This window comes from Hyperolius riggenbachi, chromosome 3 (genome assembly GCF_040937935.1).
Source record: "Hyperolius riggenbachi isolate aHypRig1 chromosome 3, aHypRig1.pri, whole genome shotgun sequence".
NCBI classification, from domain to species: domain Eukaryota; kingdom Metazoa; phylum Chordata; class Amphibia; order Anura; family Hyperoliidae; genus Hyperolius; species Hyperolius riggenbachi.
In genome coordinates this window covers 100,031,553-100,047,286 of record NC_090648.1, presented here as the reverse complement: position 1 = coordinate 100,047,286, position 15,734 = coordinate 100,031,553, and the positions used below count along the sequence as shown (strand labels likewise).

Genomic DNA, 15,734 nt, shown 5'->3' with positions numbered 1-15,734 from the left:
TCCAAGTGCTACACCACTTCCTTCCCTTCTGGCGTTGGAGCGCAGAGTATTGCAATAAGAGCTAAACGTGCCTGTTAATGTTGCAATCTCCAGAACGGTCAATAATATGATAGATTGGCTAATGCTGGTGATTGTGCAGATTGATGACAATCAATCATTCTATCGATTGTTCCATCAATACGAATTTTGGAATGATTCTTTAAAGGTGGCCGCACACCATGCATTTTTTTTTTTTTTAAATATCTGTTCATTTCAAGAATAGCAATCCATTTCTCTGACTGACTGTAACATTTCAAAAATCTGACCAATGAACCGTATGTTTAATTTTTTCCTCAATTATAATTAAAATGATTGGAAACTCTGAGAAAATTGCTTCGGTGTATATACTGTATTAATGCATTAAAAATCTACCACACACCATTCAATATTCATAAAAATTGATCAGAAACATTCATCATTCCAGATCAACTTTCTTTTATCTAATAAAAATGAGAAATCCGATCAGATTTTTTGCTGTAATAAAAATAAAGCTTTGGGTTTTTTGGGGGAAATCCGATCTTTTTTTTTATCGAATTGCTGTAAAATCAGATCATTTTATTGTATCGTGTGTGGCCGCCTTTTAGTCTGATAAAATTGCTTATCATTTTCCCTGCATTGGTGGGCCCAAATGTTCCTTATTGATTGGATGGTTGATTGTTCGGGAAATTGGATTGTTATTAGGCACCTTTACAATGAAGTAAACTAAAGGCCCGTACACACATCGGATTTTTTTTAAACGCCAGGCGGATCGCTCAAGACCACTCTTATCAGCTGAACGACGGACCGTACACACGCCCGATTTGACATCCGAACGACTGAACGACGGGACGTCCAAACGACCCGTCGTTTAAAAAAATCCAACGTGTGTATGGGCCTTTACCCTCTGAAGCAGCTACAGCCCTCAGACCACCTGGTGAGAAATGTGCTACATAAATCAACATCGTCCTTCACAAGAAATACTTTGCAAATCTGGTCAAATTGTTATCTGTATTAGTAAACAGAATTCTGAACACCACTTTGACAAAATTAACACAAATCAGAACACAGTTATTTCATAACAGAACAAAAAATTAGAAACTGGCATTGAGAACATTTAGACACTCAATATATGGCTCAAAATGGGAGTTACATCAAAACAGCTCTGAGTACATTTTCTACATCGAAGAGATCATAACTTCTTGATGATTTTTAATCCTTTAGTAACTAATTTATTTAGAGGCTTGCAAGTGCTCCAGGCCAATTTATTTTAGCACATTTATTTGTTAAATTTCCCTGCTTCTAATTATTACAGCTACAACATGTATTTATGGCCACTTGTCACTAGGGGACAGTGTGAGAAAATGACAGAGGACTTCTGCTTTCAGTTTCTATATTTTCTGCTAGTAGAGAGAGCTCAAAGCATTCCAAGAATTTACAGCACAACGAGTTACTGAGGTTAAACGCAGAGCACTTACCTCAAACGAGATAACTCTATTGAAGTTGCTAATGGATTATTCATGTGGTATTTGTATCTCCCTGATATACTTGACACAACTATCTAATCTGTTATTCTCCCATTTACAGAGCTCAGAGAAGCCTACACCTTCTCTAATGTGAATGTAAAGTGTAACTCATAGCTATTGAGTTTTTCATCCTTCGCGTCGGGGAAACCAAAAGACGAATGGAATGTTTGTGAACTTTCCAAAAAAGGAATAGCTTAGGAATCATTAAAATACTCCACAGTGGCCGACAAAATGTAGATAACCTAACTTTGTACATATTGTACGTAAAAACAGAAAAGACCTCTTCCAGCGGATGAATGTCGGAAGTTGTAACGGATTCTGCCCAAATTAGAGGACTCTATGGGATAGAAATAATCCCAGCAGGAAACCTCAGGTAAAAAAAAAAAAAAAAAGATTCCTGCTTCCATTAAGGCTTTTAACCACCACCTCCTACTAACTTTACAGCTTTATGCTAAAACTCTAGCTATAGAAATAGGGATAAAACTCTTCTGGTCGATGCCACCTCTTTCTGCAGTTTTCAGTCTCATGTTAGTGTTTGAAGCATGAAGCTGGTGTAGTCTTGTGGCAAAGAGTGAGAAAGACCTCTTCAGGCTTTAAAGTGAACCAGAGACGAAGCACCCTTGTGTATTTTACCATAGAAATCAGTGGGAACATTAGAGAAAACATTTACCATGCTCTCTGTTCCATCCTCACTGCTAAAAGTGTCTGTTATCTAGCTGAGATAAGAATCCCGGACTGAGCATTGAGTCTGGCTTTGCTATAATGACTCAGCTATAATGATTCCTGAGCAAAGCCAGCAGGGGGCAGGCTTGGACTTGAAGACAGCAAAGAACACAGTCTCAGCTATAATTATTCTGTAGCAAAGCCAGACCGACTGCTTAGTCGGGATTCTTATCTTAGAGGTGATAACAGGCAAATTAAACAGAGAACAATGTAACAAAGAGCAGATTAGGTGTTTACTGTCATGTTCCCACTGATTTATAAGGTAAAATACATGAGGTTGCTTCATCTCTGGTTCTCTTTAAACACTTTTTTTGCTTGTAGGTCAGAGAGGTGCAAATTCTTCTGAGCTTATGCACATTTTTATGCAAATATAAGCAATTTGAAAATGGACTAGTTCAAACCCAGGATCAGTTTAAACCCAGGTTTAAACTGATTGGTGTATTGTGATCATCCCTACTTGTAGGATAGTAAAAAAAAAAAAAAAAAAAAAACAGATACACTCTCAGTAGATTTTATTTTGGCTGTAAAGCCCGTTAGTCAATTACTTTAAAATGCTGGACTTTTTAGGCCGGCAACTTCTAGCTTTGACATGAGTCCAGTCCAGTCCAGCTTCCAGCCACAATAAGTTGCTCTTTGGAAAGTAGGCTCCATGCTATTATGGATGAGCTGTCCATCTAGTGGCCAGAGTGCACAGTGCAGACTCGTACTAAGAAGGCTGGGCAGCACCTGCAAGCCCCTTGGAACTTGAAATCCGTGAAATGGGTGCTTAACCTGGATAACTTAGAACTTTAACATGATTGACTTAACCTTTCATAATCATAACAAATATTTCAGATTGGATAGATACTATTGCTCGCTAGCATCTTATCCCATTAGTGATTTCTGCGCTCTTGTTTTGGACATACTGTAGCTACTGAAAGCTTGGGACACTATGCATTTTCATATGCCCCCCCCCCCCCCCTTCTGTGCAAGCTGCCTCCTCTCTGTGTTCTGCCGCTGCCTGAGCTCCTCTCTCCATATCAGACCCCCGATCAGCAGAGTAGCAGCAAAGACAGGCCTGTATTGATGCCATCAAGCAGCGCTCTGGTACTGTAGACAAAGAGGACCAGAAATTCTTGTGCGATCTGTGCAGGTGAGAGGCATGGTGAGTAAAAGCACTGGCTGCCGCTATCACTGCAGAGGGAGAGAGGGGGGATCCTGTTCCGTGGCACTTATACTGACTAACCTGTACTGCAGCATCCATAATGGCTAACCTGTACTGCGACACCTATACTGGCTAACCTGTACTTCAACAGATGGGTGGGCACAGCAGCCGGTGGGGGCAGGCCTGATGGCAGCCCTGGTAGTAGGAAGCAAAGAATGGGCAATCTGGTGAGAGTGAACACTGGTACAACAAGCAGAGTGCTCTGGGACATTCAAAGGCTGTTTCTCACTGTATGGCACTTTTTCTGGTATTAGTGAATTCTCACACTCCTTTATTCTCACTGCTAAGGATGATCAATGAGATGCAATTAATTTCAAATTGACTTATGCCAATTTTGTATGCAAATTTATGCAGCCTGAAAACCACTTGGCTAGATTCAATTGGTCCATTTTCAAGCTGCATAAATTTGCTTACAAAATTTGCATAATCCTACAGAATTTTTTTGCATTTGTTCGATCATCCCCACTCATGACTACCTGGGCAGGTATATCAATGTACTCTATGGGAATTGGTGTGAAGGTCCTAGACCAGGGATGTCAAACCGGTCCTTCGAGGGCTAATGTCCTCACATTTTTGACACAGCTCAAATTAATTGATGGGTCTGAATCAGGAAAGGTGTGGTCCATCAGGTAGAACACATTCCTCTCTTTCTCAGTCCATCCTAAACACTGGCATGGATCTGGCCCTCCAGGGCAGGCCTGGAGTTCGACACCTGTGTCCTAGACTGTGTAGGAGAGTAAGGTTGTGTAGGTTGGACTTGATTTCACGTATGGGATTTGTAGTGCAAGAGGTTTGACTCCCCTCCACTGAAGCAGAAAGTGTGATAATCCTTTACAGGAAGGGGTAATAATACCAGGAACTCCTTTTTGCAATCAAAGTAGCCACACACTATAATGCTGGGGATACATGGGTCGACCAGCGGCTCGATCAGCCGCTGGATCGATCCCAGCCGCATCCCTGTTCGTCCGCGCGGATCGATTACCGCTCGCCCCCGCCGGTGCTTCCTTATCAGCGCTCTATTCCCTGCCATTGTCCGCCGGCGGGAATCGAGCGGGCAGGGGTCAAGCGGCTTGATCGGGCCAGCTGAATATTATCAGTTGGCCGGATCAGCTGGTCGATACACGGTATAGAAACGTACCGTGTATCCCCAGCATTAGAGTCCATCCATAGCTAAACATTTCAGTGGGCTGGAGTGAATTCATTTAAAGTTTTAAAATGTGACCAGACTTATAGTATTGGCAAAAGCGTGGGCACTAATCTAATTTAGGGGACCCAACAGAAAAACTCATAGGGAAATGCTGCTAACGTGAGTGGTTGCACAGCACTCTCTTGAACTGCTAGGTTTCAGATAGGTTGTAATTAACTTACACCCAAACTATTTAGTCAGTTATAAAGCTTCATACTGTAGACTGTGCTGCGATTGGAGAACTGCACGCTTTAGGGGACCCAGCATGAAACCTCATAAGGAAATTCAGCTAACGTCATTGGGTGGACGGCACCCTCTTAAACTGCTATGTTTCAGATAGGTTGTAGTAAACTAGTACATATTATTTGGGCGCAGGGCAGTTCGGCACAGGGCGAGCCGGCGGCTTTAAATACTATTCCCCCTCCGAGTTGTCGCAACTCAGAGGGAGATGTAATTCGGGGTCTGGAAACCACCAGAGCTCCGCGTTACCTTTACGCGGGGTGCACAGCATAGCATTGCTGCTATGATGGCACCCAGCTTCGGCACCGCATGCCGAAATAACCTGCACCCACAATATTTGGCCAAATCCATCACTTCATGCTGTAGAGGGTGTTGTGATAGGGGAACTGTTCCCTGTGAGGTTTCCTGCTGGTTCACCGAAAGTAGACACCCGAAAGTGTGGGGATCTTGCTATTCTGCTGCCTGGGAATGTACCAGACATTAGCTGGTAATATCACGTTATTGGTATGCTTACATAACTACACATACACACCAGGAGGAATCTGCTGTAAGAAGAGGGTGGTGAGTAGATCCTTGCCTATGTATCACCCACGAAAAATGTATTGCATGCATAGAATGGAAGGGGGAGATATAGATTTTTTTTTTTGGATGCCACATCCACAGTTTAGCCCACTGTTCCTCCTCCCCTGGCTTAAGTACAGCAATTCTCCATCTGATTTGTGTGCAGGGCTGGATTTACCATAAGGCACTGTAGGCACGTGCCTACAGGTGGCTGATGATGGAAAGGTGGCTCACTCCCCTCGTTGAGTGCCTCCCTCCCTCCCTCCTTCCTTTCCAATGCAGAGTTCTGATGAAAGTGTAAATGAGAGATTACTCACACAGCTCTCGGCATTCCACTGACGAGATCTCCCTTCAGTCAGGGGCACCTCTAGCTACTTAATACTAAGGTTCCTCAAGCTACCTAATACTTGGTAGGTAGCCAGAAGGACTCTTATTATTAAGGGTACTTCTGGCTACCTAAAACTAATGGGCTCCTGCAGCTACTTATGACGGGCAAAGAAAGTAAGGGAGAAGTAACAGCTGGGCACCCAGCACACTTGCGGTGCAGTTCGGCGGGGGTTTTAGGTTCATGGAAGGTGAAGTCTAAGGTGCCAGGACATCTGTGCCTATAGGCTCCTGTGAGGTATATCTGGGCCTGTGTGTGCGTGTCTAATGAGCCCATTACCAGGGCATAACTACAAATCATAACCCCCCTCACCACCACCTCCACCATAAAAAGTTTGTTGGGCCCATCCCCAATATGTTCAATCCCCCTCCCCTGCCTCTCTATATCACAAAGCCTGAAATAGAGTTGAACCCAAACACACAAATGTTTACCGCTGCAAAGCAAAAGTGCTTATTAGCCAGTAATACTGGCACTGGGCCATAAACAGTTCGTGATACCAACTTCATTCTGATTTATTATTTACATGGATGTACATAATTATGTTTAAGTATGTTAGTTCACTTATGTTTTGTGACAAGGTCACTTTAATATATATATGGGCTAAAGATAAGGCTGCTAGATGAGGCGACTTGAGGGTGCCTTATCATTCTTTATCAGTGATCTCAAGGCTCCTGGTGAAACAATTGGCACATCTGATTGATCACTGGTCCACATGCCATCCCTGCTCCCTGTTCCCGAATATAGGGGACGCCTGCTAGAAGTCAGGGGAAGAACCACTGATCTGACCATCCCCCTTCCATTGCTCAGGTCTGCCTGCATGTAGGCTAGGTGGTGTTCTGTGGGGACTGGTTTTGGAAATGCACTAGTCACACTTTCAACACCATAAGCCACACGACGACAACCTGTATACATCACAAATAGTGCTGACAAAGAACATGTGCCGCCCTAACGCCCACCAAAGATATTGCACACTTTGCAGCTAGGGTCTTTCTTGGCATTGGCTGTTGAAAGGCTCATCAACTGATGCCCTTTGATCTCTGACAGTTGCCCCAGGCCCAGGGGCACGGGCTCAGTGTATAATATCTCTAGGATGAGATCTTGTGCATGCCAGTAAGTGCCTTGCTCGCCCCGTTTCAGGAACGGGTTATTCTTTGGGTCCAGCATTGGTAGGCGAGCACTGCAGAAGGCATCTCCTGGAGAACCCCGTGGTGCCAACACTAGAACGGCATAGTGATAGGCACTGTACATGCAATAGAAGTCGGCAAAGTAAAGATTTGTTCCCTCGTTAAAGAGATGCCCAGCAGGTACAGTGACCCTCCACCTCCCATAAGGAGAGTCATTAGGCGGAAGACCAGTGTTGAACTCTGTGTTGCAGCTGAAAAACACAGCATGGAGGGTACCACTTATGGGTGATCCATGACTCCCACTCTGGTCCTTTAGAGATGGAAGCATCAGGCCTCCCCACTTGTCTCTGTCAAAAGAGAGAAGATAAAGGATTAACAGAAATTCTCTTACCAACTGAGATGTCTGTCAAAAGCAATAATTACTAACGGCCTGTCCATACTCGCGCTTTGCTTTGCAACACTTATGAGGAAAGATTAACAACCTATACAGTACTGTGCATACTGGGGCATTTAAAAGGGGATCAAGAAAAACACAAGTATATTGCATTCTTAATTGGAGCCCTATTTAAAAAATCATTTTATACAAATATATAAATATAAGCACACTAACACTTAAAAAGAAACTTTAATTAAGGATTGAACTTCCAATCAGTAGCTGATACCCCCTTTCTCAGGAGAAATCTTTACCTTTTCTCAAATAGATCATCAGGAGGATCTGTGTGGCTGATATTGTGGTGAAACCACTCCCACAATGTGATGTCATGACCATGGTCCTGACTGTTTGCTGTCTGTGAACCTCGTTGCATTGTGGGAAATAACGGCTGTTTCCAACTGCCAAGCAAGCAATATCTCCCTCTGTGCACAGAACTCTCAGTACTGAACATTCCGCACAGATTACCTGGCAGAACTAAAGATGTCACCACCAGTGATAAATGGCAGAATGTAAATTAGGGAGAGGAAATATTTTACAATGGGCAAACACTGATTAAATAATCTATACATTAATATTGTAAACAATAAGCAGTTTTATTCACTATGTTATTTTCACTACAGTTCCTCTTTAAAGTTAACAAACGTCTTTTTATTAACCTGTTGCTGACCGCCCCATGCCAATTGGCGTGGACTAGGCGGCAGCCCCAGGACCACTCAACACCAATTGGTGTGAAGTACTGGAGGCGGAGACTGCAGTGATCATGCGCATCCCCGCTTGAATGACGGAGCTCCAAGCTCCGCGATCGCTGCTAGGAGACTAGGAAACCGCTGTCTATTTACATGGTACAAAGTAGGTGAAGTGAGAAGCACCTTAGCATATAGAGGTGTGCCTCAATCCCGTCCCAGTGTCTCTTGGGACCACTGTAGTCACAAAGATAAATGGATCGGCACCACCAAGGTATAATCAAGGCTCTTTTATTGAGCACAGCAGTAACAGACGCTGTTTCGGGCTAGCAAGCCCTTTCTCAAACAGCAGTTTGAGAAAGGGCTTGCTAGCCCGAAACAGCGTCTGTTACTGCTGTGCTCAATAAAAGAGCCTTGATTATACCTTGGTGGTGCCGATCCATTTATCTTTGTATTTACATGGTACAGCGCTGCGATCCAAGGCAGCGCTGTTGTGGCGACAGCCGTGTGTCCCCAGTACAGGGAGGCTTAGGAGCGATCGGCTGTCCTAGGCTGTCATTGGCTGGTGGGGGGAAGGAGGGTAAAAATAAATAAAAGCATAAGTAGGACATTTTATTAAAAAAAAAAATGTATATATATACACACAAACAAATAATAAATAAACATGCCGGCAGCAATCAGAGCCCAGTAACAGAAAGCTCTGTTGGTGGGCAGAAAAGGGAGGGGAAATAACGTGTGTGCTGAGTTGTACAGCCCTGCAGTGAGTCCATAAAGCTGCAGTGGCCTAATTAGTAAAAAATAGCCTGGTCACTAGGGTGGTGTAAGCCTACTGTCCTTCAAGAGGAACTCCGACCAAGAATTGAACTTTATCCCAATCAGTAGCCGATACCCCCTTTTACATGAGAAATCTATTCCTTTTCACAAACAGACCATCAGGGGGCGCTGTATAGCTGATATTGTGGGGAAACCCCTCCCACAAGAAACTCTGAGGACCGTGGTACTTCTGACAGTTTCCTGTCTGTGAACCTTTTTGCATTGTGGGAAATAGCTGTTTCCAACTGCCAAAACAGCAAGCAGCAGCTACATCACCTGCCCACAGTAACAATGTCACCATGTAATAAATGTCAGAATGTGAATCAGGGAATGAAAAGATTTTACAATGAGCAAACACTGACTAAATCATTTATACATAATTGTTCTAAAAATGAAACACTTTTTTATTACATTATTTTCACTGGAGTTCCTCTTTAAGTGGTTAAGCACTGTCTGGAAAGTCTGTTGAAAATAGGTAAATAAAAAAAATTAAAAAACTGTCAGCTTATGGAGGTGGTGATCGGGTGAGACGAGGGGGGGGAGGGTGGAGACTCTTTAGATCTCTCGGAGAACGTTTGATGAACCCTTTTGTGTCACGGATGATCCATGGAAAATGCAATATCAATCAGTTTTCTGATCGCTGATTATGATTCATGTTACAATTCGGATCGTATGTGTAGTTGTAGTACAGACTACAGACCAAAAGCCTGGGGTCTTGCCTATTCCAGTTAGATACAAGCTGCTATTATGGGATGACAATGTTTTTCTTTAATTACCTGGATAAAAGGATCTGCTTTCAGCAGGCAGCTCACACAGAAGTATGAACTCTAGCCTGAAAAGCACCATTTGGCTACTGGGACCAAAAGCCAGCCCTGAGCATGGCAGGAGAGCCAGACATAGTGAAGCCACTAGGACCTGATATTAAATAGCAGTATTGTGTGATTTTTACCTTTTTTAGAGATACTGTACTTGTGATCTGTATGAAAAGTGGATCATTTGACTGCTAACGTCTGTTTGCACATTTCCATATGCCTTTTAAGGGGCTGACGTAAGCTCCAGACCCGTTAGTAAACTTCTCAGGAAAGGAATGTCACACACTACTCATGTCTGGTATTAATGTGATCCATACTCTTTGAGGTTGCAGAATCTGCTATTATTATTTGTGTGCAATTAACGTGGTTTGATGTATAGGAATGTCATATATTTGGGATTGAGGTTCCCTCCAAAACTAAGAGAATGCCCCTCAGAACAGAGATGTATAAAACAAACCACTGAAATGTAATCTGAGTACTCGATTTCACCACCTGACCAAAGCCAGCGAGAGAACCATGAGGCATTTTTCCTTTTGTAACAAAGAAACTTTGTTTTTTGGGGGGGATTTCCACACAAAGGACATATTTCTTTCAAAATTTTAAGTGTTCATTTTCTTTGTTTTGACCTTTTATTTTACCTGTGGCTATCGTCTCCATAATTGTTGTTTTTAATAATTTTTTATATATTTTAATAATTGTTTAGAGCACCACAGAAAGAATCCTAGTCTTTCTGAAGATTCACAACCTGAAGTATTGTTTTGTTTCAGTCAGACCAGAGTGTTTTAACAATTTCATTCACAGGTTTAGAATAGTTAGAGCAGGTCCTCTATCCTTCTACAGAGGTGGTGGCAGCTACCGGTACTTGAAATATTGTGTATCAAAGTGTTTGTGTTGCTCACACATTCCCTCCTGGCCTGTCTGTCTGCCCAATTCCAGTAATTTCAGCACATCCATTAAATCCACGATATTGGATTGTCTGTGCATTGAAAAAGATCGGTAAGCATTGAGCAGTCCGGCCACTAGGTGGCCTGTGACAGTTTGTACCGTATAATTACATACAGAAATTTTGGAAGATTGAGTGTTATGACATACCTGGCATGCTGGAAATATTCTGCAGTCTGGTTTCGATAGAAGACTTGGAATGACAACATTCGCCCTGCAATGCCTTCTGCCTTCTCCTGCAGCTGCTGTACTTGTTCTATGGCATAATCTGTGGGGAGAATGGCTTACCTGAGTATCAGAATATTTTATTTCGCCAAGCACAACTGGGCCGTGCCCGGAATTGGGTTTGGCAAGTACAGGGCAAGTGTGAAAAAAGAACAGGACATACAATACAACTACATGCAAGCATCAACAATACAAAGATTTACATAGCAATATGCTTCCATGCGGTCAGGTTTAGAGTTCTAAGAGTTCAGATAGTTTACGGCTGATGGGAAGAAGCTGTTCATGTGCCTTGTGGTCCTGGTGTAAATGGATCGGAATCTCCGGCCTAAAGGGAGTCTACTGAAGAAGCGAAAGCCTGGGTGGGACGGATCATTCGCTATTTTTTTAGCTCTGGAGCGCAGTCTTGAGTTGAAGATTTGATCAAGAGGGGGGAGTGGTTTCCCTATGATTCTATCCACTGATCTGATGACCCTCTGCAGTTTGTGTCTGTCGCTGGCGGAGGAGCCAGCATACCAGACCAGGATGGAGGAGCAGAGGACAGATTCAATTGTGGCAGTGTAGAAGCTCGTCAGAAGCTCGCGGGCCATACTGAACTTCTTCAGTTGGCGTAGGAAAAATAGTCTCTGCTGGTCTTTTTTATGGGTGGTGGTTGTGTTGGCTTTCCAAGTAAGGTCCTTAGAGACTATCGTGCCGAGGAGGCGTTGCAGGGAACGTTTTCAACTACCGTGCCATCAATGCTGATCGGGGGTGGAGTGGTAGCGTTTCCTAAAGTCTACAATCATCTCAACCGTTTTTGCCGTGTTCAGGACCAGCCCGTTCTCCCTGCACCAGTGGCAAATTCTGTCAACCTGGTGGCGATACTCTTGCTCATCATTTCCAGAGATGAGGCCAACAATGGTGGTGTCGTCAGCGAACTTGAGGACTTTGACTGAGTTTGCGGTGGACCAGCAATTGTTAGTGTATAGGGAGAATAGGAACGGTGACAGTACACATCCTTGAGGGGCCCCTGTGTTGGTGGTCCTTGGTTGAGAGATGATAGTGTCTAGCTTGACGACCTGGGATCTGTTGCTTAGGAAGTCTGTGATCCAGAGGCAAAGGGTAGGGTGGACCCCAAGAGCAGCAAGATTCTCTTGAAGTATATGGGGGCTGATGGTGTTAAACGCCGAGCTGAAGTCAAGTAGAAGGATCCTGGCGTATGAGTCAGGTCTATCCAGGTGTTCATTAACAAGCAGATGTTTATGGCGTCGTCAGTAGACCGGTTTGCTCTATACGCAAACTGGTACGGGTCCAGCAGGGACTCAGTGGACAGCTTGAGGAGAGGCAAGACCGAGCTTTCGAAGGATTTCATGATGACAGATGTGAGAGCCACCAGCCTGAAATTGTTGAGGTCTGAGACACCATGTTTTTTGGGGATAAGGATGACTGTGGACTTCTTAGAGCAAGCAGGGACCCTGCCTTCCTGGATGGATTTGGTAAAGATGGATGAGAGAATAGGAGCAAGCTGCTGCGCGCAAGTTTTCAGACAGGCTGGTGAGACTCCGTCTGGGCCTGAGGCTTTCCTTGCATGACTGCTAACACTGCAGTTCCTGAAAAGTATCTGCTTACGTTAAATTATACACTGATCGGTCACAGCATTAGCACCGTTGAGGTAGCATTCACTTTAGGGATGAGCTTACGAATTCAGAACTGCATTCCGAATGTTTTGGCACAGAACCAGAACTTTTACATATGTTGGCCACAAGTTAAGTTCACCCTTGTTGCCGCCTCTGACAGCTGAGTTTTATGTGGGTTCCATCTCTTTGTTACTTCCTCCGTCACAGCCAACCAAAGGTGGCCATTAACAATACGATTCTTTGGAAAATCAATCAATCTAAAACAATCATTCGGGGACACTAATGGAAGGACAGCTGCTCAATATGATCAGATTAATGGAATCGATTCAAAAAAATGTATCGATGTGATCGATGTTGCAATCGAACTGCAGAATCAATTATTCAAAGAATTGCATCATTAATGGCCATCTTAAAGTGACACTTAAGTCTGGGGAAAAAAAAAAAAGAGTTTTACTCACCTGGGGCTTCTACCAGCCCCCTGCATCAATCCGGTGCCCTCACAGTCTCGATCGGATCCTCCTGTCCCCCACCGCCAGCTACTTTCATTTTCGGCGACAGGCCTGGCCACAAGTCTGCTTCTACGCATTCCTGTCCGCAATAGCACCCTCTATCCTGCTATTGCGGACAAACGCAAAGAAGCAGACACGTGGCCAGGCCTGTTGTCGAAAATGAAAATTGCTGGCGGCAGGGGACAGGAGGACAGGGGACAGGAGGATCCGAGCGAGACTGCGAGGACACGGGCTGGCTGCAGGGGACTGGTAGAAGCCCCAGGTGAATAAAACTCTTTTTTTTTCAAACTTCAGCATCCCTTTAAAGCTGACTTAGGTCGTGACTCACACAGCGCTGTTAATATTGCCTTGAACAGACACTCAGGTAAGAGTTGGCCTCATTTGCCACCTTAAATAAAATCCAGTTTGGAAGATCATCTATTATTTCTTTCATCTCCAGAGAACACAAGTAAATCAGTTAGACCCAATGTTTGTTCAAAATATGTACAATTTATATGCAAGATTGCTCTGCAGGCTGGTGCTGTGTACCGCTACTGAAAGCACAAGGAGATGCCAACATGACAGCTGCTAGGTATTGCAGGAGGGCGGATGCCTGCAACATGGAGTGTGTGCAATCTGCTTCAATACAGTGTTCTTCCTTTGACTTGTGCTTGCTGTGCCCTGTCTTATTTCCCTTACCTGATATGTGGTCTCTCTGTGGGAAAAGTGACACCTGCAAACTGTGATCAGATCTGTCTGTTTATAAAAAGGATGAAATGGTGCAAGTTACAGTTTGAGACAGTCATTAGTTCACCTCAGTGATAATGTTGGCAGAAGACTAAAGCCTTCACCAGGCTTATTTTTTTTACTCTTCCGCATCCATCCTACTAGTCTTTTTAGATAAGATTTTCGGGCCCTTTCAAACTGGTGTGTTGTGTTGGCAAGCTTTCACTTGACAAAGAGCGGTTTATCCGTTCGAAACGGCGACGGTCCGTTGTGACTAGAATTGGGCTGCAATGGAGGCGTAACCTATTCTGGAGGAAGTCCTCATGCCATTGTATGCAGCTAAGAGCTATACTTACTACCAAGAGCTATAGTTACATTCTGGGAGTCCGGATGTCCTGGCTATTTTTATTCACTTTTTTGTGAATAAATATTCTGCTTTTTAAAAATTGCCAAGTGCTGGTCATCTTTACTTTTTTGCTTGCATCAAGTCTGTATTAGCCACACAGGCTAGACCTGGCCAGGGCCGACCCGCTCATGAGGCGGGGTGAAACATTTGCCTCAGGCAGCAGATCTGGGGGGGGGGTGCCACCCGCCTTTCCATGGATGCTGGGGGGGCCGCCGGCCGAGCTGGAGGGGTAGCTGGCAGAAAGGGGGTATTGGGCCTAGCGGTGGGGAGGGGTCCCTCGCCTGGGTCCCCCGATCTGCGCTCCAGCGTTAAGTACCAGCGTGCATATGATTAAGAGGCAACGGGCGGGGGAATCACTCGCCTCTTCCGCGTTCCATCGTGTGCTCCACTGACGTCACTTCCGGCAACGCTGCCCATTGTAAGTGGCCCGCGTTGCAGGAAGTGACGTCAGTGGAGCACACGATGGAACGTGGAAGAGGTGACTGATTCCCCCGCCCGTTGCCTCTTAATCATACGCACGCTGGTACTTAACGCTGGAGGAGGAGCGCAGATCGGGGGAACCCAGGGGAGGCCCAATACCCCCTTTTTGCCCGCTACCCCTCCAGCTCGGTGCCCCCCCCTTCCCCCCCACGGCCAGGGGGGGGGGGGGGCGGCGATTTTTTCTAATTTTGCCTCAGGCGGCAAAAAGTCTAGGGCCGGCCCTGGACCTGGCACAGCCGTTGAAGCAAGATAGGTGTGCTGTCCAAGAAGTACAAAACTAGAAATAACAATTGCATTTGCAAAGAGCTTTTAGTAGCTATGTAGCAGCGTTTTTTTGGAGAGTTTCCTGGTGATTTTAAAGTGCATTTTCCAGTTATTGTGATTTTCGTTTTATTGGGGGGGGGGGGGGGGGGGTTTCTGGTACATAAAATTGCTGCAAAATTGCTTTGTGTGAGCGACTGAAAGGCAATTTTGCAGCAATCCTATACTTTGGGACAATCGCTCAAAAACGTGCTGCAGGACCCGTAATTTGGGTCTATGCAATTTGTTGTTGTTTTTTTTTGCTAATTTCCTTTACTTTTCCTATTATTGAGATTTAGCCTATAAACAGATATCAGTGATGCATTACTTACCCCCTGTACAGAAACACATGGTCTCGCTCCATCCAGACACTGTGTACTCCCCATCACTGCGTTTCACTGCAGTCTGTACCGCCAATGTGTACTCAGTCCTTGGACTCAGGAACCAATGACCGCGGACTGTCATAGGCAGGACCACGGCTTTTGCCACCAGTTTAGTTGGCACGTCCTTTGGGAAAAGAAATAAATATGAGACACTGAAAGAGATTGTCCAACTAAATAGTACGGCAAATACTGTAAATGCTCCACATTTCGCCTGAAAATGTTCTAATGTTTACAATGACGTGTGATCTATGTGAGGCGGAGATCCCAGCAGACCCGAGAGACGGGCTTCACCATAAGGACAAGGAGAGCACAATGCAATGACTTGCAAATCATTTAAAGGAGAACTGTAGTGAGAGGTACATGGAGGCTGCCATATTGATTTCCTTTTAAGCAATACCAGTTACCTGGCAGCCCTGCTGAGCTATCTGCGTGCAGAATCAAACCAGAAACAAGCATGCAGCTAATC

The 15,734-nt window shown here is 44.6% G+C and overlaps 1 protein-coding gene across 4 annotated transcripts in view; it reads right to left on the bottom strand.

Annotated features, from left to right (window-relative positions):
* Positions 1-6,273: 6,273 nt before the first annotated feature.
* PHYHIP (phytanoyl-CoA 2-hydroxylase interacting protein) overlaps positions 6,274-15,734 on the bottom strand; it is a 36,232-nt gene continuing 26,771 nt past the window's right edge. For all 4 annotated transcript variants that reach the window (XM_068272307.1, XM_068272309.1, XM_068272306.1 and 1 more), the window contains exons 3-5: positions 15,218-15,392; positions 10,798-10,915; positions 6,274-7,311 (exon numbers count right to left, since the gene is read on the bottom strand). In XM_068272307.1, the coding sequence (XP_068128408.1) occupies positions 6,786-7,311; positions 10,798-10,915; positions 15,218-15,392 (819 nt within the window). In that variant the 3' untranslated portion in view covers positions 6,274-6,785. The remainder of the gene's footprint in view (positions 7,312-10,797; positions 10,916-15,217; positions 15,393-15,734) is intronic.